This window comes from Hydra viridissima, unplaced genomic scaffold (genome assembly GCF_058129835.1).
Source record: "Hydra viridissima isolate aposymbiotic clone 2 unplaced genomic scaffold, HvirCarnegie_v1 scaffold_5, whole genome shotgun sequence".
NCBI classification, from domain to species: domain Eukaryota; kingdom Metazoa; phylum Cnidaria; class Hydrozoa; order Anthoathecata; family Hydridae; genus Hydra; species Hydra viridissima.
In genome coordinates, this window is record NW_028324304.1 from 7,456,103 (window position 1) to 7,477,272 (window position 21,170).

General features: G+C 29.0%; 2 protein-coding genes and 4 long non-coding RNA genes across 12 annotated transcripts; 3 read left to right on the plus strand and 3 right to left on the minus strand.

Annotated features, from left to right (window-relative positions):
* Positions 1-12: 12 nt before the first annotated feature.
* On the plus strand, positions 13-2,566 carry LOC149888344 (uncharacterized). The gene is made up of 2 exons (XR_016452459.1): positions 13-486; positions 2,305-2,566. It is a non-coding gene; the product is annotated as an uncharacterized LOC149888344 (long non-coding RNA).
* LOC149888345 (uncharacterized) lies at positions 2,184-3,819 on the minus strand. The gene is made up of 2 exons (XR_016452460.1): positions 3,460-3,819; positions 2,184-3,070 (listed from the first exon to the last, which is right to left on the minus strand). It is a non-coding gene; the product is annotated as an uncharacterized LOC149888345 (long non-coding RNA).
* Positions 3,820-5,619: 1,800 nt separating this feature from the next.
* On the plus strand, positions 5,620-7,172 carry LOC149888346 (uncharacterized). The gene is made up of 7 exons (XR_016452890.1): positions 5,620-5,682; positions 5,860-5,933; positions 6,161-6,223; positions 6,393-6,437; positions 6,618-6,662; positions 6,810-6,833; positions 6,981-7,172. It is a non-coding gene; the product is annotated as an uncharacterized LOC149888346 (long non-coding RNA).
* A 3,230-nt stretch (positions 7,173-10,402) lies between these two features.
* LOC149888347 (uncharacterized) lies at positions 10,403-12,206 on the minus strand. Of its 5 annotated transcripts, none has more exons than XM_090088007.1 (7): positions 11,749-12,206; positions 11,505-11,619; positions 11,261-11,336; positions 11,046-11,090; positions 10,825-10,869; positions 10,681-10,707; positions 10,403-10,545 (listed from the first exon to the last, which is right to left on the minus strand). In XM_090088007.1, exons 1-7 carry the CDS (start codon positions 11,766-11,768, stop codon positions 10,523-10,525), a joined length of 351 nt encoding a protein of 116 aa, XP_089944133.1. In that variant the 5' UTR covers positions 11,769-12,206; the 3' UTR covers positions 10,403-10,522. The 5 variants fall into 5 exon arrangements, with proteins under 5 accessions (XP_089944133.1, XP_089944136.1, XP_089944135.1 ...); XM_090088010.1 differs by having other exon boundaries at positions 11,546-11,578; positions 11,749-12,194; XM_090088009.1 differs by having other exon boundaries at positions 11,546-11,619; positions 11,749-12,169.
* Positions 12,207-15,401: 3,195 nt separating this feature from the next.
* On the plus strand, positions 15,402-17,011 carry LOC149888348 (uncharacterized). Of its 2 annotated transcripts, none has more exons than XR_016452645.1 (8): positions 15,402-15,542; positions 15,813-15,883; positions 16,024-16,065; positions 16,190-16,234; positions 16,353-16,397; positions 16,511-16,555; positions 16,734-16,763; positions 16,856-17,011. It is a non-coding gene; the product is annotated as an uncharacterized LOC149888348 (long non-coding RNA). The 2 variants fall into 2 exon arrangements; XR_016452646.1 differs by having other exon boundaries at positions 16,027-16,065.
* A 2,034-nt stretch (positions 17,012-19,045) lies between these two features.
* LOC149888349 (uncharacterized) lies at positions 19,046-20,709 on the minus strand. 2 transcript variants are annotated; one of them, XM_090088075.1, is made up of 8 exons: positions 20,379-20,709; positions 20,151-20,221; positions 19,951-19,989; positions 19,773-19,817; positions 19,602-19,646; positions 19,444-19,488; positions 19,247-19,276; positions 19,046-19,154 (listed from the first exon to the last, which is right to left on the minus strand). In XM_090088075.1, the coding sequence occupies exons 1-8, from the start codon at positions 20,384-20,386 to the stop codon at positions 19,123-19,125; spliced, it is 315 nt and encodes a 104-aa protein (XP_089944201.1). In that variant the 5' UTR covers positions 20,387-20,709; the 3' UTR covers positions 19,046-19,122. The 2 variants fall into 2 exon arrangements, with proteins under 2 accessions (XP_089944201.1, XP_089944200.1); XM_090088074.1 differs by having other exon boundaries at positions 19,951-19,992; positions 20,379-20,704.
* Between the last annotated feature and the right edge of the window lie 461 nt (positions 20,710-21,170).

Consider the following 21,170-nt stretch of genomic DNA (forward strand, 5'->3'; position numbering starts at 1 on the left):
GATGCTTTTTTATCTTTATTTTAAACATAAAAATTATTGCGGAGAAAAATCCTCATAAGATAAAAACGCTTCGTTAGGTTTTCATTCTAAGAAAACCCAGCGAAAAATTTTCTTTCTTTTGTGAAGTTGCTGCTTAGGTGTCTTAGGTTCAAACAATTTCATTTCATGTCCGCAACCCTTTTATTTTTACTTGAAAATATTTTACAAAGCTGGTTTACAAGAGTTTTCGGAACTAAAAGTCAGCCCGCAACTTCATGTTAATCCTAATTTGTTTAGCATCTTTTACAATGATTAATCAAACCATTATATCACAAAAACATCTTTTAAGATAAAAGATGTGAAACTTGTTTTGTGTGGAAATTTCTTGTTAGGTCAAGTACCGTAGTAAGCAAAAATAAATATAGCTACAGAGCCGGACCTACAAGTGACCACTTAATACTACCTCAGAGGTAAAAAGATATAGAACATCTCAATAGTTTGTTTGGGGTATGTTCAAAATTTTCAATATATAATTTCAGATCCTGAAACGAGTCATTGTTTCATCGATAAATACGAATTTATGCCATAATGTATATATATATATATATATATATATATATATATATATATATATATATATATATATATATATATATATATATATATATATATATATATATATATATATATATATATATATATATCTTAATTATATGATAATGGTAGGAATCAAAACAGAAATGCCATGAATACTCTTATCACATTTCAGCTGTACAACGTCAAAACACAGTATCTGTATTTTTCATAATTGGATATGAAAATGATTTTTTAAAGTACGTTGGGCTGCCTCCTTAACTTCATACTTATCACTTGAAGCTTCATAGTATGAAGTTTCAAGTGATAAGTATGAAGTTAAGTTGGCGGCCCAACGTACTTTAAATCATTTTCATATCCAATTATGAAAAATACAGATACTGTGTTTTGACATTGTACAGCTGATTTATGCAAAAACGCTTTAACTATTAAATGTTGCGTCACTTCTTAATGAACTAGTTTTAACTAAATTTCCCAAACGAAAATGTTTAAACATTACCAATCATTTTTTTATCTATTATCTGCATTTATCATCTATTTTAATGTTATTTACTCTTTCCTTCTCTTAATAGATATATAACCCTTTAGTTTTATGTAGTGCACATTAAATAATTTCTTTATCCAACCCAATTGTTATTTTCAAATGTTATCATTCCAAATGTTAAATTAAGTTGTTCAGTTATACATAAAATTGTCTATCTAAATCTAAATGTTTACAGATTTTCAAATTTTCACAATATCAAACATACCTATTAGGAGAAAAGATTCTGAATAAGCACACTCTTGCACTATTTAATGACATATTATTTTACAATTCATTATTAACTTAATAAGCAATTTGCTCATTAGAATGTTGATAAAGGGCAGATATTTAAATTTATCAATTTTATGTAAACTTTTCAATTGTTGCTCCCAGACTTAAAAAATAGGGTGTAGATCCAAACTTCTAGCAAATCCTCAGTTGATCTAGTAAAACTCCTTAATTCATGCTTAATTTTTCTCAGAGTAAAAACAGCAAATTTTTCAAATTTTTTTTCTCAAGTCTTTCAGGATAATTTTAAAATAGTTACCATGAGATAAAAAGTTTTTAAAATACAAGGCTTTTACCTGTTCTTTCGAATACAGTAAAATTATAATTTTTAACCATTTGTGGATTTCGATCAAAGGCTAAAAGTGTTAAACTAATAAACTTTAAAGGATTGTTATGGTGGACAAAACATTTTTTATTATGCGACTTAATTCACTAATAATGGGTTAAAATGATCTTTTCATTGCAAACCGCTGAGTTTGCAAAAATCTATTTTTAACTTTCATTTAAATTCAGTGCCCACTTTCAGGCTAGACTTAATACATTGTTGCTGCTCAGCATATATATATATATATATATATATATATATATATATATATATATATATATATATATATATATATATATATATATATATATATATATATATATATATATATATATGCACACACCCCAGTTCTTAATAAAGGTTGTGACAGGTTTCAAGTGTGTTGTACAAAGTAAAAGTTTAAAAATTTCCAAAAAAGTTACTAAATACAATTTTCATTTCTAAGTTTTTTTATGTAATAGGTGTACTAAACTATTTATTTTTAAATTTTTGTTTAAATTTAGGAAGTAGAGAGTTTTGTGGAGATTGCTTTTCTTTAAAAACTTTCAACAGAGTAAAAGTTCACATTATTAAACATCACCTTTAATTATTTTAGATAAAGCAAGGATACCATTAGAAGTATCTGCTGAGTAATGTTTTGAATCGGTTCGTCACAGCATTGTAAAAACTCTGATTAGATTCTTAACTTCCATGTCTAGATTGAATCATGGAGAGCTTCTTAAAAGAGCGGTATTATGATACTTGTGCAAAATATTTTTGATGATGTCAATTCAATAATAAAATAAACTTGATTGATAAATTTGTATGTATTTTCCATATTGGTATATATTTTATCTATATTATATTATATCTTGTGAGTTGTGTTTTGTGTTATATGCTATATATAACAATACATAATTTTTTATTTTAATAGAATCTGAAAATCATATAAAGTTCCATGTAAAACCCCATCACTTTGTAGGCTTCACTTCACGTGTTAATATTTTCTGAACACCAAAATATTTTTTGAAGAAATTTAATTGAGAATAAAAAATAGGTCTTAATATAAGAATTAAAATGAGAAGGATATTAACACAGGGACTTAAATGAGAAGGATATTAGGACTTAATTGAGAAAAATCGTTAGCAAAGTTAATGAGTTTTATTCTCAATTAAGAAAGTAGAGAAATTTTTATAAAAAAAGTTTTAGATGACCTTTTTTTAGGAGAGGTTAACAAACTTGCTCATACCCCCAAAGAAATGGTGATCTCGTTGAAATATGACTTGAATTTTTGTGCTCAATTTTTACATTCTGTCTAAAATGTTTCTACACCACCAAAAGTCTAAGCAAAGTACGTTCTCGTAAAGTTTCGCGATTATTGCCTACAATAAACCACAGTTTAAAACATGATATTTTAGCTTAAAAAAGTATTATAAAATATTGTATAAAAACGCTCTTGATAATAATCCAATTCACTCTCAACGAATTTAAAGTTATTTAAATTCAGGATCTATTCAAATAAATTGCAAAAAAAAGAAGAAAAAAAAGACTCGTAAAACTTATTTATTTACTGTAAAATCAATATTGCTGCTCCTTTTTATAAAATAAATATTAAATTACATAAATTTCTAACAAGTGAAAAGTAACGTTGTCTTTACCACCCTCAGTATTTTCTCTGACACAATATATCTTAATAAACTTTCTATTAGTGTATAATGGTTAGCACTCCTTTATTCGTTACTTTTATAAATTACAAATAATAATCTCTTACTTGTAGTGTTCAATACTGCTTTTACGAATTTTTTTTGTGCGAATATCTCTTCTTCTTTATTTGAAATGGCCAAAACTTCTGGTTATTCTTCTTTAATCAATATTTCTTCTTACTTCTGTTTATCAAAAATTTCTTTTTCTTTTTCTCTTTTGTTCTTATACAACTTCTTGTTTATCCAAATAATTTTCAATCATAAAAATTCTCTTCAAATTTTTTCTTAAAAACTCACTTTTAGTTCTCCTTAAAACTCCGTCTTCCTTTTTCTTAAAACTCTAGTTTTTGCTTGCTTTCCAATTGCGATACTTATTTATAATATATTTATATGGCAGGTTGATGAGTCTTCATGTTTACGTCTTCTCCCCGTTGTTTTTATCTTTTCTTCCTTTTGATTTACCATTTACTAACATGACAGGTTAATGAATCATCGTGTGTACGTCTTTTCCTGGTCGTTGTTTTTAATTTAATTCTCCCTCACAATATCATCTTACCTCACCGTTTATTGGTCGATTTATACTTTTTACCTTCACTTTTCTCTTCTATAATTTTACTATTTCGACTAAATATATATATATATATATATATATAGGGGAGACCGGGGGTTTTTGGCTACAGTTTTTGAGCTGTGTACTTCTGGGTGAACTTTTTTGAGGATATCAAACTGCAGTTCAAAAAAATATGAACTTGGCGATCATGTTCAAGTATCAAAAATTATAAATAAAAATAAATGGTGGTCCAAAAAGGGTCTCAAAAAAAGATAAAAATAAGTGCTAACTTACCCCCGCCCAGGGTAAGTTGCCTATACTCTCAGGATAAGTTGGCATACCATAAGGGGAGAGACAAGTTTAGCAACATTAGGTATCTATTTCAAATGTATCTCTTTTAAAAAAACTCTTGATAATTTTTATTCAGCAATATTTTTTGACCTTAAATTCTATTTAATAGCATCAGCAGCATTTTTTGTAACATTTTGAGAGTTTACAGGCCTGTCTACTTTTCTTTTATAATTTCGCATGTCTGTAATTCGGCAGTGTTTATAACTTAAGTGATTTTACGGCCAATCCGAAAAGTCGTAAGTTGGCACATGTTGCTAACTAGCCCTGCAATCATTGTGCTAACTAACCCCAAAAGCTTTATTTTTTATTTATTTTTTCGAATTAGTTGAGTAGGAAGGCTACATGTGAATTTTGGAAATTTCTGGTGAAAAATTCCAAAGTTAAATGCAGTGTGTCAACTTACCCCTGTAGCCAACTTGTCCCGGTCTCTCCTCTATGTGTGTGTATGTGAGTGAAAATTGAGTATTTAAATGGAATATTTAACCATCCGATACAGATTTTTATACTCCGCATTCCCTTACAGCCAAATGACAGGCTTTCTCATACATAAAAGTTTTAATGAACGTTAAGAAACAACAGTACTTAACCATGAAGTTGATTAAAGTTGATCGATAATTAGCTTCTTTCGTGGTTTTATGAAACAGATAAAATTAATAAACGTCCCAAAAATTGTATGAGAAAGTATAAATTTTCTAGGATGTTACTTGTTACCATAGAAACTGCAAACCTTTGGATTAATGTGCATGAGTCATTCACATTTTTTTATGAGTAAAATATAAAAGATTAATATTAACACTCGAGATTATGACAAGATTGACATTGTGACACTTGCACAATATAAAGAGAGCACATGATTCACTATATTCAACTTTAACAAACCATTAAACTTATAAACTTTAAAAAAAGGGCCAAAGAACATCTAATGATTTTGTCTTTCCCAAATTGAAACAAATTGTTGCGAGGAGGCTCTGAAGAGTTCATAGTGATGACCTTTATCCCTTTATTTTAATCTTTTCAAATAAAAAACGCTCTTTTTTTTTGTTTAAATGTGTTGAATTTTTGACCTTTCAAAAAATCCCCTTCTAAAGCTAAAACACGCAAGAAAAATGAACTGAAATATTTACGTAAATAGTTTCAGCTGAAACTTTCTTTTAATACTAAGGACTTTAATATGCTCTTTTTGTTCTTTAACTTTTCATTGAAAATTAATTCAAAGGGTTACTCCTTGTGATTGAGTACGAGTTATAATGCTAGAATTGATAGATCATTTGTTATGCAACATATACTGCTATAAAAGAGTCAAAAAATGCTGATGTTCATATTCTTAGGCAGTACTTACAAAGAAGAAGAAATAGGTATATAAGAAATATTTATTACTTAAAATGGTGAGGTAAGACGGTTTCTTAAAATTTATTTGTTGTAATTCTAAAATCAAAGTCAAGAACTTTACATAAATTTGATTTTTGAACCATCCAACGTGGAAAATTTTTTTTTGAGAATTTTTACGTTCATACAATGTTGTTGCTAACACACTGCTCCTATGAACGATAGTGTCACTTTATCATAGCACAACGTTGATGGGATGCTTTCTTTTGGCTTTGCTGTTGGCTGTTAACATTGAAACATCTGATATTTATAACGGTAAAATATTTGATTCCGTATACTTTAACTTCTTTTTATAAATCAATCTCATCATCGCAAATCGATAACTTATGATGATTCAAGGGAGTCAACTTAATATTAGTCATTCACAACCAGCATATTACTTAAATTTTATTAAAAAATGAATATGCTAATCAAATAAATTATAAGATAACAATTTTATCAGTATTGATAAATTGCTATGTAGTTTTAATTCTTACATTCAGACAAGAATGGAGAAAAGAACAGTTTGAAAAAACCAATCCAACCACCGAGCCCATCGCTACCAGGTAAAATATGTTTAGTCTCCTAATATCTTGAGTAACAAGTACACAAAACAAACCGCGATTAATTATCAAGCACGTGATAAATTTGTTTATGTAAGAGGGAACAAATTTATATAATTTTCTTGATATCAAAAAAATAAGTTTCTATTAATTTTAGTAACTTCTAATTTAGTATCAAAAGGAGAGAGAACTGAATCAATTAGACCATCGAGATCAGGTAAAATATGCTATTTTCTCAAGTAACCACCACATTTTCTCGAGTAACCACCAAAACTCAAAAACATGCAGCAATTAGATATCTAAAATAATAGAAATTAACACAAGCGACTTATAACAAATGTATATAATTTAAAAAGAGCAGTTATTAATGAAATAACTGAAGTATCATTTCCTATAGTATCAAGAGAAGAAAGATCTGAATCCGTAAGACCATCAATATCAGGTAAAAACCTCTTTAGTTGTTTGCTGCGTGTTTGCGCGTGAAAGTAATCTTTGTTTCTTTAGTTAGTAAGAAAAACCAGTTTTACTTGTTTTTAAGATAAGCATAACATAAAATAATTCAAAATAATTAAGTTTATTTTCTTTTTAGTACACGAAGGAAGTTCAGAATCTGGTAAAAGTTCAATATACACGTTTTCAGATTTGTATATATATATATATATATATATATAGTTAATATTACAAAGGCCTTTTGTAAAACTATTTTGGTATTAACGAATTGCAGTGAGCTTTTTTAAACTGAATCGTGTTTTTTTTGTAGGCAAACACGATCATGGACGGGTGTAATCTCAGTAATTCGAAAGACATCTTCTACTCTTCACATAATTTTTATTAGTAAATTAGCACCTTGTTTTTATTGGAAATAAGAATATTAGTTATCCTTTTTCTATGCACTTTTGTTAAATCTTTTATTATTGTTTGTAATGAATTATTTAAAAAATAAATTAAAAAATTTTCAATAGTTTTTTTATTTAACCGAAGAATTTGGTTTTTGAATAACTTCATCTTGAGAGGAACCAGATTGTGCAAAGCAGTTAGTAATCCAAATGCTTGAATCCTAAACATTATCTAAACCATATTTGACTTATATTTCTCATTATAATTCTCCTAGGAGATTACTTAAAAGGTTTAGCAAAAATAACTGGTAATTGAACCTTGTATTTCGCTTAAGAATTTAAAATGTACATAAATTTTCATTTTACGTTAAAATCTTTAAGTTTTTTTTTTTTTTTTTCATTATTCTGAAATAACCCGGATATCTTACAATATGATAAGGCAGTTTTTGTTATCGACCAGGTTTTTGAAATGGCAGTATTCTCTGCAGTGCTAAAATTCAATGATGGAGGAAACAGTGCGATAGAAGTTTGGTCATCATTTGGATGTAACAGTTAGCTATAGATTTGCTAAAACTTAAAAGAAAGATATGCTTCGAATATTGTACATGGAAGAACAAGTCAAGGTGTTGAGGAACAAAGAAAAACCCTAAGAACAATAAAAGCTCTACGATATGTTTTAGTAAAAACTCAAATACGTAATGTTTGCAGTAAAAATGATTTTATGCCTGTTAAAAAATGAGTGGGTTTTCTGTACAGATGGGAAGGGGAGGGGGGAAATAATATCCTCTGCTCGAATATTATCATATTCTGGAAAAAGTTTGAAATATTGTTCTGATATTTTTATGTGTTTTATAATTGGATGCTGAAAAAGTTAAATACATTAATGCATAAACAAATCCGTACACAATGACTGACACTGTACTTAAACACAATCATCAAATTACTGCTAAATGATGCTAAAACGTCTGTCAGCTCCGTTTATCTTATTTTTAATTACAGTAAAACTATCCAAACAGTGTGGATCATAGAGCTGAAACAGATTTATTTCCAGCTTTTAATTGAGTTAAAGGGCAAGTTAGAGAAAAATGCTATTCTTTGAGTTTTGATTAACATAAAATCATAATTTTCTTTAATGATAAGTTAAAGGAAGATGATGGTTATTTAAAATGATAAAAAGGCTCTAAGGCTTTTTATCATTTTAAATAACCATCATTAACCATTTCCTTTTAAAGAGTGTGCTTTGAAAAGTATATTTTAGCCTAATATACTTTTATACTTTTTACCTAATATGATTGACTTTTTAAGTGTTGCATAGCTTTAGCTACTTAGTAATAACTATTTTTTGAAATTTCATAAAATAAAAACCTCACACATTTCTTTTACACCAACAACTACTTATTCATGCAAAAAAGGCAGCAATTTATACATTCAGTTAATACAACATTTTATACATGCTATAAATGCAAAAAATTACAAATGCAATAAATTATAACAAAAAAATAAAAATAAAAAAAATTTTTATATTTTTAAAGACGTTAGCAAGTATAAAGAAAAATTTAGGAAAAGCAAAAATAAATTTGGAAATCGTTACAAGTATTTACTTATTATCATCAATGATATCACTCTTCTTAACACACATTTCATGGTATAATTTATTTTTTTGTCCCCATTGAAAATCACAAAACTTCAAAAAACTTCACAAATTTAACTTTCTCGCTTGAGCTTTTTTTTTCTGTATTTAATTTTTGCTGCGAAAGTTACGGCCTATTCTTAAGTTTTTCATTTGAGCAGTATTCTTAAGTTTTTTAGAGGCTATTTAATCTTACTTTTCCTTAATGTTTCGCATTTAAATCAAGCAAAAAGTTGTTATGATGATCATCAAACAAGTAACAAATAAGGACTTTTTTTAACGCAATTTGCGAAACATTAAGGAAAAGTAAGATCAAGTCTGCAGTCCCAGCGGGAGCACTACAGTTCCAACGGAAGATGGAACCGTTCTTTTTCTGGAAATTCTAATAGAGAAAAAGAAATAGTGGGTGTAGAAATACTCATGAAGCACCTACTGCACAAGCAACTGTGATATCATTGCCACATTCACTACAAGTTATTTTTCTCGCAGTACACTCACCTTTGATTAAACTTTTTTTTCTGCAGGTATTTATAACATCGACGGCCCTTAACTAAACAAAACCAAACCGGGGTATGCTTAGTAAACAAAACCGACCGATCAGATTGCAGAGAGAAATAAATGAAAATAAACTGACCAATCAGATTGCAAAGAAAAGTAAATAAAAGAGAAACTGACCAATCAGAATCGAATCCTTTTAAAATGCTTACACTGTGCAGTGAAAAAATTGAACAGAAAAAAAAATTGTAATCATTGGTGTGTCAAAGTATTTTCTTCCCGTATTATTATTGTTACTCGGGCTGCATGATAAAAATTTTTTACTGAAAACCTGCTAAAACCTGTTGTACTATTCAAGCTTGTTGCTTTAGATGTATAAATACAAATAGTTGGATGTCTCTTTAAAAAGCAATCGAGCCATTCAAGACCTGTTATTGTTGATTCTTTAAAGGAATATTTATTATGCAATTATATTTGTTTGCAAGTAGTAAAATATACATATATATTCAAATATTATTAAATTTTATTAAATGGAATTGTAAATTATGAACCTTATTTAATGCGTAGTGTCTACAAAACATGATTCATTTTAAACAATTTATATGGTGATAAAAATGAAACTTAAAATAACTTATAAACTCGTAAATAGTAAAAAAACTTATTTTTAGTTCTGACCTTAACAAATTAAAGTAAGTTCTATAGATTTACTGATATAAAATTATTATGCAGGTTCTATACTTAAAAGCTAAATAACTAAGAAAGAAAAAGTTGTAAAATAATTATTTACAACTTTGTCAAAGCATCTTTCCAAACAATATAGGTAAAGGTAAAACAAATACTAAGGAATGCAGAAACCTTCGGGCAACCTTCTTCTTAAATAAATTAATTTTTTCAATCCTTGAAGAATCCTTTTACGGTGAAGCACGTTTAAGATAAATTTGAAAGTATCGTGAAGCCTAAGTTTTTAAAATTAAGTTTATCGAGGCCAAAATGCACAAATATCAATACTTTTTTATAACGTAAACCTGATTTATTTATAGGAAAGATCATGATTCTATTAACAGAGATCTTCTTTATAAGCTAACATTTACCGTACTCTTAAGTTGTTTCAAATCTTTTTTTCTGAGTGGGAAGTTGCAACTTAAAGTATATTTTTAAACTTTAAGTGGAAATAAAAATCAAGCTAGAGTTTGCAAAACATAAAACAAAAAATGCAAAAAATTCTTTATATTCATTTCTTACTATTTCATTTTACGAGTTTTACAATAAAACTTTATGAGAACAAAGAGTAGTCATGAACAGAGACGAAAAAGCCTTCCGAAATATCATTGTAATAAGATATCAATTTCTACGGTTGTCTTTGCCTAAAAAAAATATCAGTGTGAAACAACACTTTTATGCAATGCGTTCGTAGAGTATTTCTTATAATGGCAAAGTAATTCAACAAGCAATCTGTATAAAAATAACAATTTACATAAACAAGTAAAAATGGCTTTTACCATGATTTGTTTTTATCCCCTCGTGAACTGAAAAGAAAAACGTTTCGTCATATTACTTTTTTTTTTAATTTTAAAAGATATTATATGAATCTTTGTTGTTTGTAACCGAAGGTTATTTTCAAAAAGGGTGAAATAAGTAATTACCTGATATAGATGGTCTTATGGATTTAGATCTAACTCCTCTTGATATTAAATTAAAAGAAACTTCCCTTAGTTCATTAATAAATGTTCTTTTTAAGTTACATTAGTTGCAACTTGCGTAAGTTAATTTACAATATTTTAAAGATCTATTTGTTGCATGCTTTTAAAATTTTGCATCGACTCAGAATTTAGTTTTTATGAATTAAATACTAAACATTTTTTACCTGATCTAAATGGTCTTATTGATTCAGATCTATCTCCTCTTGATACTAAATTAAAAGATACTTCACGTAATGGTAATATACTTTATTGATTATTTGCTTACATTATTTGTATTCGTTTCATATTATATATTCTAATTTATCATGTGTTTGATATATATTCGTGATATGCTACTCAATGTTATGGTTTTTAAAAAAAGTAGGTTAAAATACTTTACCTGATGGCGATGGGCTCAATGTTTGGATTGTTTTCTTCGAATTGCTTCTTCCTCCATTCTTTTCCTCCATTCTTGTCTGAATATAAGAGTTCAAAGTTATCTTACAATTTGTAAACTTGATTAGCAAAAATGAGTCGCTGGTTGCGAATGCTTATCATCTCAAAACTCATATGTAAGAAATAGACAACAAAGTTTTATTTGTTTTCAAATGCAACTTAAAAAACCATCCCATCAAAATGTTTACCTGAAAAAAGATGTTAAAGTATACCGAAAATAATAGTTTACCGCTATGAGCATCAGATGCTTCGATGTTAACCGCTAATATCAGAACAAAGAGAAAGCAGCCAATCAACGTCGTGCTATGAGAAAATAACACAAAATAAAGGGATTTTATTTTATTTTTATAAATTGAACATATTATTGTTGGGTGTAAAATGTCTGCTTTTGATTACAAAAAACAAAAAAAAAATTTTAACAAACTATCTTACCTCACCATTTTTAGCAACATATATTTCTTATCTATCTACTTCTTCGTCTTTGTAAGTACTACGTCTGAATACAAATATCAGCGAGTTCTTGTCTTCTTTTATAGCGGTACATGTTGCAAAGCAAATGATATATCAACTCTAGCATAACAACTCGTGCTCAATCACGAGGATTATGAATATAATGTCGAAGGTATAAAATAGAAAACATAATTACAAAAATTTTTATAGTCTTTATCTCCGCTTTGCTCAGTTGAACTTAATTGAGATTATTTGCATATTAACCATGCTCGCTAGCATGTTCTTTTAAATGATTTTTCCTGCAGGCATTGTTTGAAGCGACCAGTTTTTGTAATTTAAGCTTTTTACAATGAATAGTTGAAAAATTAAACTGGTTTTCTAAAATTGGATACAGCCTCTTTGCATCATGTGACTGATCATATTGTGATATTGTCACATGCAATCTTGTCATAATCTTGAGTGTTAATCTCAATCGCTATATTTTTGCTCATTAAGAAATGATTTGTGAATGACTCATGCAGATTATTTCGTAGGCGTGCAATTTCTATGGTAACGAAATAAACATCCTAGAAAGTTCATGCATCTCATTTTTAAAAGGCATTATTTGTTATAAAAGATTTTTTTTTTTAAAATATTAAAATGTGTTCTAGTTTTTCATTTTCAAGTATTAGTCTCATGGAAATATCGTGCGTTTATTAAAAATCACCTTTAGGAGTTAAGCAGTTTAGTTTTTTTAAGTGCTGCACCATAGATGAGAAACACGCATTTTGAATACCTACCGTCTAAATACACAGAAAAAAATGCACAGAGGTTCATTTTCTCCCTTGAAAACTTTGTAATTAGAACCTATTTGACTTCATGAAAAACTTATGTACTTAAAATGCGGTTTTCAGATGATCGTTTGAATGAACCATAGGTGGCTATCCAACAGTTTGTCATTTCATTGAAATAATTAGTAGCGATTCTTTGAAATTATTAAAGAAGGAAACTTGTTTTAAAAAATTTCCCCTGATTTTTCGGAGAACAGAATTGATTATTTTTAGAGGAGGGTTTCGAAAAACGGTTTGATAAACTGCTTGCGCTCAACAAATATGTAATAAAATTGTAGAACAGTCTTTAAACTACTTGTCGTTGATTGTTTTCAATGCATTTCAAAAACGTTAATGTAATTTAGAGTTAACCAAAAATCAAATCGAGATTAACTATTAGGAGATTTTTTTTTTTTTACACTGTATAATTACAATTATATCTGTTTATCTAATTTTCTTTAAACAAGCAATATCAAGGCGGGTATTATGATGCGTGAAACACTCAGTCTCAGTCTCTGTTTCAACAGAAACTTCAAGAAAAAAATTAAGGTTCTGGGAAAAAACATCTTTCAAGTTTTGATAGCAGTTTGATAACACGTTCGATGCCAATGTTTTGTTAATATTGAAATAAAAGTTCCCGGTACTAATGATTCTCTTGGTACTCGTTAGCATTGGAAAAAGAGTTTTCATTTTGGAAGGGTGAATAACATCTTTCAAAGGGAATTGAACTGAATCAACTAGCGCAATAAAGAAACATTGTTCTAAGTTAAAAGAACTTTTAAACAATAAAGACTCATAAAAATTGAAACAAAGTTTTTTAATCAAATTCGATGTTTGAAAAAAAGGGATGTTTGAAAAAAAGGGAAGAAGAAAAGAAAAACACCCCCTCTTTTGGTATTTACTTGCATAATTAATGTAATTAAATTATTTTACATCAATGCAGTTAATTTGCCAATAGATGTAACACATTTTCTAATTAATGTATAATTACGAATCCTGGAAGTTATGAATAGGAATATGAAATGCAAACACAAACTTACCCAAACTTTTTAAAATTCTTATCTAAATTTCATATACACACACACACACATATATGTATGTATGTATGTATGTATGTATGTATGTATGTATGTATGTATGTATGTATGTATGTATGTATGTATGTATGTATGTATGTATGTATGTATGTATGTATGTATGTATGTATGTATGTATGTATGTATGTATGTATGTATGTATGTATGTATGTATGTATGTATGTATGTATGTATGTATGTATGTATGTATGTATGTATGTATGTATGTATGTATGTATGTATGTATGTATGTATGTATGTATGTATGTATGTATGTATGTATGTATGTATGTATGTATGTATGTATTTAACAGAATGGTTTATACTTAACTTTAAATTTATTTAAAGCATTAACATTATTGCGGCGGAAAGTCCACAAATGATACAAAAGTTAAACGAACGATTAAAATGCTTCGCTAGGTTTTTCCTCATGAAAACCCTTTTGTAAAGTTTCTACTTTAGGTGTCTAGTTTAAACAACGTCATTTCATGTCCACCAACTTTTTGTCTTTACTTGAAAATATTGTACAATTCAGGTTTATAACAATTATCAAAACTAATAGGCCATCCAAAACTTAATGTTAATCCTAATTTGTGATTAAAGGATCCTTCACAATAGTTAGGTCATTATTTCAAAAAAAAAGTGATGAAATCTGTTCGTTACAAAAATTCTTGATAAATCAAGAATTGCCTGTATTTAGCAGAAAAAATTAGAAAAATAGCTGGACCTACCATTTAATACTTTCCTCAGTTAGAAGGAAGAAATTAGCTAAATAAGCCCTGTTGTTCGTTTAGGTCTTGTTCAAAATTTTTGATATATAAGTTCAGATCTTGCAACGAGTACTTGCTTCATAGATGAAAGCGAATGCAAGGTTATGACTTAATGTGATTTATATAACAATATATGTTGTTACAAATATATGTGTAATAGTCGGAATCAAAACAGAAAAGTCATGAATACTCTAATTAAGTTTATATAAAGCACTTTAGATGTTGTTCAGATGATGCGTTTCTTTTTAGTGAACTAATTTCAAATAGATTCCCAAACGAAACTGTTTATTCGTTACCGATGTTTTTTTGGTCTGCATTTATCATTCAATTCTATTCTCTAGTTTCTTTCTCATTTTAAAGGATGTTATACCCTTTAGATTTATGTGGTGCCTATTTAGTGATTTATTTATCAAGGCCAGTTGTTATTTTCAAGTATTACATATCCAAATGTTTTATTAAAATTTTAATAGCATAACAAAATCTATGCAAATCAAGAGGCCTGCAGATTTTGTGATGTCCACAATAAGACATCACAAAGTCTGCAGAAGCTGCGTAGCTTCAGAACCAGTTCCCTAGAGTACTCTGAATTGATCTTTGAAATTCCAATTCAACCTTAAAAATTTGATTTTTAAAGTAATTATAAATGGGAAATCTATTACTCCTAAATTCAGTTTTTTTGTTTTCTCATCAAGTCTTTTGAGGTTATTTTAAGATAATTCACAATAGTGTACAAGAATTTTACACTTCTAGGCTTTTACCTGTGCTTTCCAACATAGTAAAATTATAATTTTTGCCCATTTATGGGTTTATAATAAGTGCTAACGAAGATAAACTAATAAACTTTAGATCATTGTTATGGTGATTGACAAAATAAATAAATATTTGTTACATAATTAAATCCACTGACTAATGATATTATTTTCTTTCCAGTTTTGCAAAAATTCCGGTTTCATTTAAATTAAATCCAGTAATTGTCTTTAGATTATTACGTCATTTGCTGCTCAGGATATATAAAAGAAAAGTACTGCGATTGCAGTACAGTTAATGTATTTAATGTAGTCGCAATACTAATAATAGAAGATAGAAGCCAAGGTTAAAAATATCAATCTAAAAATGGTGAGGTAAGATGACTTCTCATCAAATAAACTTAATCATATTTCATATTTTATTGTGTTTAATATTCACTATCTATTTAAAAAATTAAATTTATTATTTCGTAACAAATAAATTTAGTTCCGACTAATCAACAATCTTAGTAAAGATACACTCACAAAAATATAAAGCTGAGTACGATTTTCTCGATTTTAGCGCAAAGTTGATGGCTAGTCAACAGCCTTAGTTATGATTTATTCTTAAAATGATAAAGCTGATTACACTCTTCTCGTTTTTAGCGCAAAATTGATGGGATGTTTTTTTTTGCTGTTGATCATCGTTGTTGAGTCGAGAAATAACTCTCCTCACGGTAAAAGCTTGTTGTTTCTTTGAACAATGTTGAAAACTGTGTCATCGCTTTTTACGCATAATTTTATTGGTAGCTAGATGCAAAATACTTTTAACATACTTGCATAAATGTGTATATTTGTATATCTACATGCTTTTTAGAAGATGATAAAAGAGGTCACAACTTGTCATCAACAAAGCCGGGTAACTAAGCTGTTTGTACGTTAAAAAAAGATCTGTTAAACATACACATTTAATGCAATATTTATCATTACTTTCACAAAAAGCAATAGTTCTAATGAAATGAAAGATTTATTACTAATTTCAGCCTCTGTAAAAACGCGAACTGAATCGTTAAAACCAAGTCGATCAGGTACTTATATCCGAAGAAATATTTTTCTTTTTCTAACTTTACGAAGCTTCAATCGCCGTATTCACACATAAAATAATTGTTAAAAAGGAATTGATTAAAATGAAGTTTGTTATTTTAGTATCTCACGAGAAAAGATCCGAAGCAATTAAGCCGTCAAGAGCAGGTAAAATATGAATTGAACAATAAACTTCTGCTTCGACCTTTAAACTTAACAATTTTGAGTGAACATCAATATTTAAATGTATTACAACTTAGACAAGCTTATTTTGATTTCAGTATCTGAAGGGAGAAGATCAAAGTCTATAAGACCGTCCAAATCAGGTAAAATAATTACTGTTTTAGAAATAGTTGTTGTTCTGTATTAAAATAGTTTGCAAATGCTTAACATTTATTTATTTACTTATTTATTTATTTTTTGTGCTTTTTACAAAAAAATGAAACGAGTTTCAGAATTCGTTGTTGAAGTATTTTTCAAAAGTTCTCAAATTTGTTTTTATAGTACCACACTCATCTCGTGTACATTTTGAAGGTAAAGTTGTTGTATTGAGAAAACTTTTCTTGTTGAACTTAAATGTTTTCGATATTCTAGTTTCATTTACAACTTTTCTTTCTGCGCTGTAGGTCATCAAGGGTAAAACCGTGGACTTTGGCAAGTGACAGTTGGCTTTCAACGCACAGTGACTCAAGATGATTAAAAAACGGAAAAAACTCAATGAAACTTGAAAATATTTGTAAATAAACGTATTTTATAAGAAAATAATAGCTTTTTCGATCAAAGAGTTCGAGTTTGTAAACAAAAATTTTTTTTACGCGCACTTTAGACGTGTACAATGCGTGCTTACTCATTCACGCGCATGTATGCTTTTGCTGCGCACGTAAGGTTTAGCTGCACGCGTAAAAAAAATTTTAATTAAAATTTTAGGACTTTCAAACCAATACACAACATCTAGGTAGATTACTCGATTTTATAGTTACATAACAATGGTTGTTAAAGGATGTTGATATGTAATAAAAATTTTTTCAGATTTTTTTATTTATTTTATTATTTATCTTAAAATCATTTTAAAAACTGTTAATGGTCATCTGCTAATGGTTTTCCTAGGTAATTCTTATGTTTTCTAAAATTTGTTATTCATTTATTCAAACTTACCTGTAAATCCTCAGGACATACCACAACTTGCAAAATTAGTTAATGTAATATGGATGTGCTATGCTATAGCAGTTTGTGTACAGTAGGAGGCATAAGATAGCAGCCATACAAACTCACTATAAGTTTAGCTGTTTTAGCGGCAGTTTAAATCTAATTCATCTTTATTAATAGGATATCCACAAGATATGGCTATGAGATTGTTATGCGATCTTATGATCACAACCAACATAATTTCTGAAAAAACTTCATGATTTTTAGATACTTCTTGCAGAACTACCATCATTTATTTCAGGAGCTATTTTTTAATTGTTATACCGTCTATATGAACACAGCTTTAGAAATCCTAATGGTAGCAGATCAGACTAATAAAAGTATGCTTTTAGGAAAGTATTTAATTTTTTCCTCTAGCTTCTGATCATTTAATATTGTTTATCGTTAAGGTCAAATTCACTTCTAATACATGAGCTTCACACTCATATTTAGACGAAAGGTTTTCTCCAAAGATCTTTTTCACAGATTACCGCAGAACCGTTCTGGTAATCGGCTTTGGGAACCGATAGGATCAATAACTTTCGGATACCGATTACTTAAGTTACCCGAAAGATTGAGTCGGGTCAGGTATGAAAAATTTCGACTAACTGATTTTATTGGCGTTATCGGTTAATAACCGCTCCGGTAATTGGAGTCCGATAAAAATATTTTTAGCTTTTATCGGTGTCCGATACCCGTTCAAGTCGGGACTCGTTTGGTTCCTATCGGAACCCGGACATTCACTAAATCATAGTACTGATACCTAGATTAGGTTTTATAGTATAATTGCTGAGGTTTTTATGTTACAAGGAATTAGAGGTCCTAAGTATCATGAGGCCTATGGTAAATGGCCCCAGTGGCCCACCTGTGATCGTGATCCCATATTAAAATAAAAATAAGTTAGCTAAGCTTTAAAGTTCCTAGTGAAAGCTTTTGTTTATTGCGGGAAAGGTTTGAACTGATATTTTTTTGTTTACGGAAACAGAACTGTCGGTTTTGGTCAAAGTTTCGGCTGAGACCGAAGCCAAAAGCTTTTGTTCACTATTTAATACGGTAAAGTTAGATAGTAAACTTTACTTCAAATAATTCAAAAAACAATTACAATTTAAAGCTTTAAACTAATCTAGTTTTGTAATCGAAATACTTCAACATCTATATTTTTTGACGGACACCGAAAAGTAAACGATTTGATATTTTAACCATAATGTGTACATTTCAGCTGACACAGTTTAGCAAGGGTGGAAATCCCGGCTTAATTAACTTCAACTAAACTGGATTTAACATTTCCTAGCACTAGATATATAGCGCTAGATATATAGCCCGGTGAAAAACCTAACCCGTATGTCAAATAATCGTAATTAGCAAAAGATAAGAGTTTGAATGCAAAACACTAGCCGGCAAAAAATAAGCTGAAAGTCAGCTCGGACTGAATATCTTTCACGTATTCGCCCGGTTTAGTCAAATATTTAAAGTTATATAATTATTATTATTATTTTTTTTTTTTACATAAAACTCATCGCAATAACTTCTAGCGCTCCGATTGTAAATTAAGAATCGTTTTTCTCGTGAAACCTTTTTTTACAGATTTGATTTCTTTTTTTAAAGCTAGAAGAACAGAGAAAACAAAAGAATAACTCTGAAATTCATTTATTATCAAATATTCAACGTTGTAGAACAACTGTGTCACTTCCCAAAGGCTGATGAGTTTTTAATGATGCCCACGGTTTGGCTCTTCATGACCTACAACGCAGAAAGAAAAGTTGTAAATGAAACTAGAATATCGAAAACATTTAAGTTCAACAAGAAAAGTTTTGTCAATAAAAAAACTTTACCTTCGAAATGTACACGAGATGAGTGTGGTACTATAAAAACAAATTTGAGAACGTTTGAAAAATACTTCAACAACGAATTCTGAAACTCGTGTCATTTTTTTGTAAAAAGCAAAAAATAAAAAAGTAATAAATGTTAAGCATTTGCAAACTATTTTACTACAGAACAACAACTATATCTAAAACAGTGATTATTTTACCTGATTTGGACGGTCTTATAGACTTTGATCTCCTCCCTTCAGATACTGAAATCAAAATAAGCTTGTCTTAGTTGTAATACATTTAAATGTTGATGTTCACGCAAAATTGTTAAGTTTAAAGGTCGAAGCAGAAGTTTGTCTTTGAATTCATACTTTACCTGCTCTTGACGGTTTAATTGCTTCGGATCTTTTCTCGTGAAATACTAAAAATAACAAATTTCGTTTTTATCATTTTAATCATATCCTTTTTCACAATTATTTTGTGTGAATACGGCGATTGAAGCTTCGTAAAGTTAGAAAAAGAAAAATATTTCTTCGGATATAAGTACCTGGTCGACTTGGTTTTAACGATTCAGTTCGCTTTCCTTCAGAGGCTGAAATTAGTAATAAATCTTTCATTTCGTTAGAACTATTTTTTTTTGTAAAAGTTATGATAAATACTGCATTAAATGTGTATGTTTTTTGTTTATCACATCTTTTTTTTTAATGTACATATAGCTTAGTTACCTGGCTTTGTTGATGGCAAGTTATGACCTCTTTTATCATCTTCTAAAAAGCATGTAGATATACAAATATGCACATTTATGCAAAAGAGTTAAAAATTATTTTACATCTAGCTACTATCTATATATCCACCAATAAAATGACGCGTAAAAAGCGATGACCAGCTCTTTTCAACATCGAACAAAGAAACAAAATGCTTTTACCGTGAGGAGAGTTAATTTTCGACTCAACAACGATGATCAACAGCAAAAAAAAACATCCCATCAACTTTGCGCTAAAAACGAGAAGAGTGTAATCAACTTTATCATTTTAAGAATAAACTAAGGCTGTTGACTAGTCAGCACTAAAATTTTGTGTTACGAAATAATGGTTATGCTAAACACAATAAAAAATGAAATATGATGAAGCTTATTCAAAAGAAGCCATCTTACCTCATCATTTTTTGGTTGATGCTTTTTACCTCAGCTTTTGTCTATTACAATTCGTTGTTAGTATTGCGACTAAATAAGTAAACTGTACTGTAATCGCAGCTCTTTTCTTTTATATATGCTAAGCGGCAAATGACGTATTAGCTCTAATCTGAAGATACGTACTGGATTTTAACGTAAGTGAAACCGGATTTTTTGCGAAATTGGCAGTCTTCGAAGGAGAATAAGATCATTAGTCAGTGGATTCAGTTATATAACAAATATTGAGTTGTTTTGTCAATCACCATAGCAATGATCTTTATTAGTTTATTTTTGTTAGCCTACACTGTAAATCCATATTTGGCCAAAAATGATAACTTTAGCGTGTTCGAAAGCACAGGTAAAAACCTAGAAGCGTAGAATTCTTGTATACTCTTGTGAACTATTTTAAAATTACAACCACGGCTTGACGAGAAAAGAAAATGTTCCAAACTTTGCTGAATTATTAATTAAGAAGTTTTACAAGATTCATTGACGATATGCTGGCATTTTGGAGTTATTAAACATATCTGCCATTTATCTATTTATTATTACTTTAACAAGCAAGTTATTAAGGTGACAATGAACTGTAATTTAATAGATCAATAAAGAGTGCACGAGTGTGCACGAGTGTGCACGATCGAATATACACGAGTGTGCTGGTTCTGAGTGCGCGAGTGTGCTGGCTCTGAGTCCACAAGTGTGCTTGTTCTGAAGCTACGCTTCTATTGTGGACATCACAAGCTCTGAAAACGTCTAGACGTGTATAGGCTTTGT

What these genes read in the sequence shown, in the direction of transcription:
- LOC149888349 (XM_090088074.1), bottom strand. An exon ending in CTTGCCATCAACAAAGCCAG is followed by an intron (nt 19,818 to 19,950) that starts GTAACTAAGCTA and finishes TACTAATTTCAG; the next exon opens with CCTCTGAAGGAAAGCGAACT. An exon ending in GTTAAAACCAAGTCGACCAG is followed by an intron (nt 19,647 to 19,772) that starts GTACTTATATCC and finishes TGTTATTTTTAG; the next exon opens with TATTTCACGAGAAAAGATCC.
- LOC149888347 (XM_090088007.1), bottom strand. Translation starts at nt 11,768, where the DNA reads ATGTTGCTAAAAATGGTGAG. An exon ending in ATGTTGCTAAAAATGGTGAG is followed by an intron (nt 11,620 to 11,748) that starts GTAAGATAGTTT and finishes ATTTTCTCATAG; the next exon opens with CACGACGTTGATTGGCTGCT. An exon ending in CATAAGACCATCTATATCAG is followed by an intron (nt 10,708 to 10,824) that starts GTAATTACTTAT and finishes TTTTCTTTTCAG; the next exon opens with TTCACGAGGGGATAAAAACA.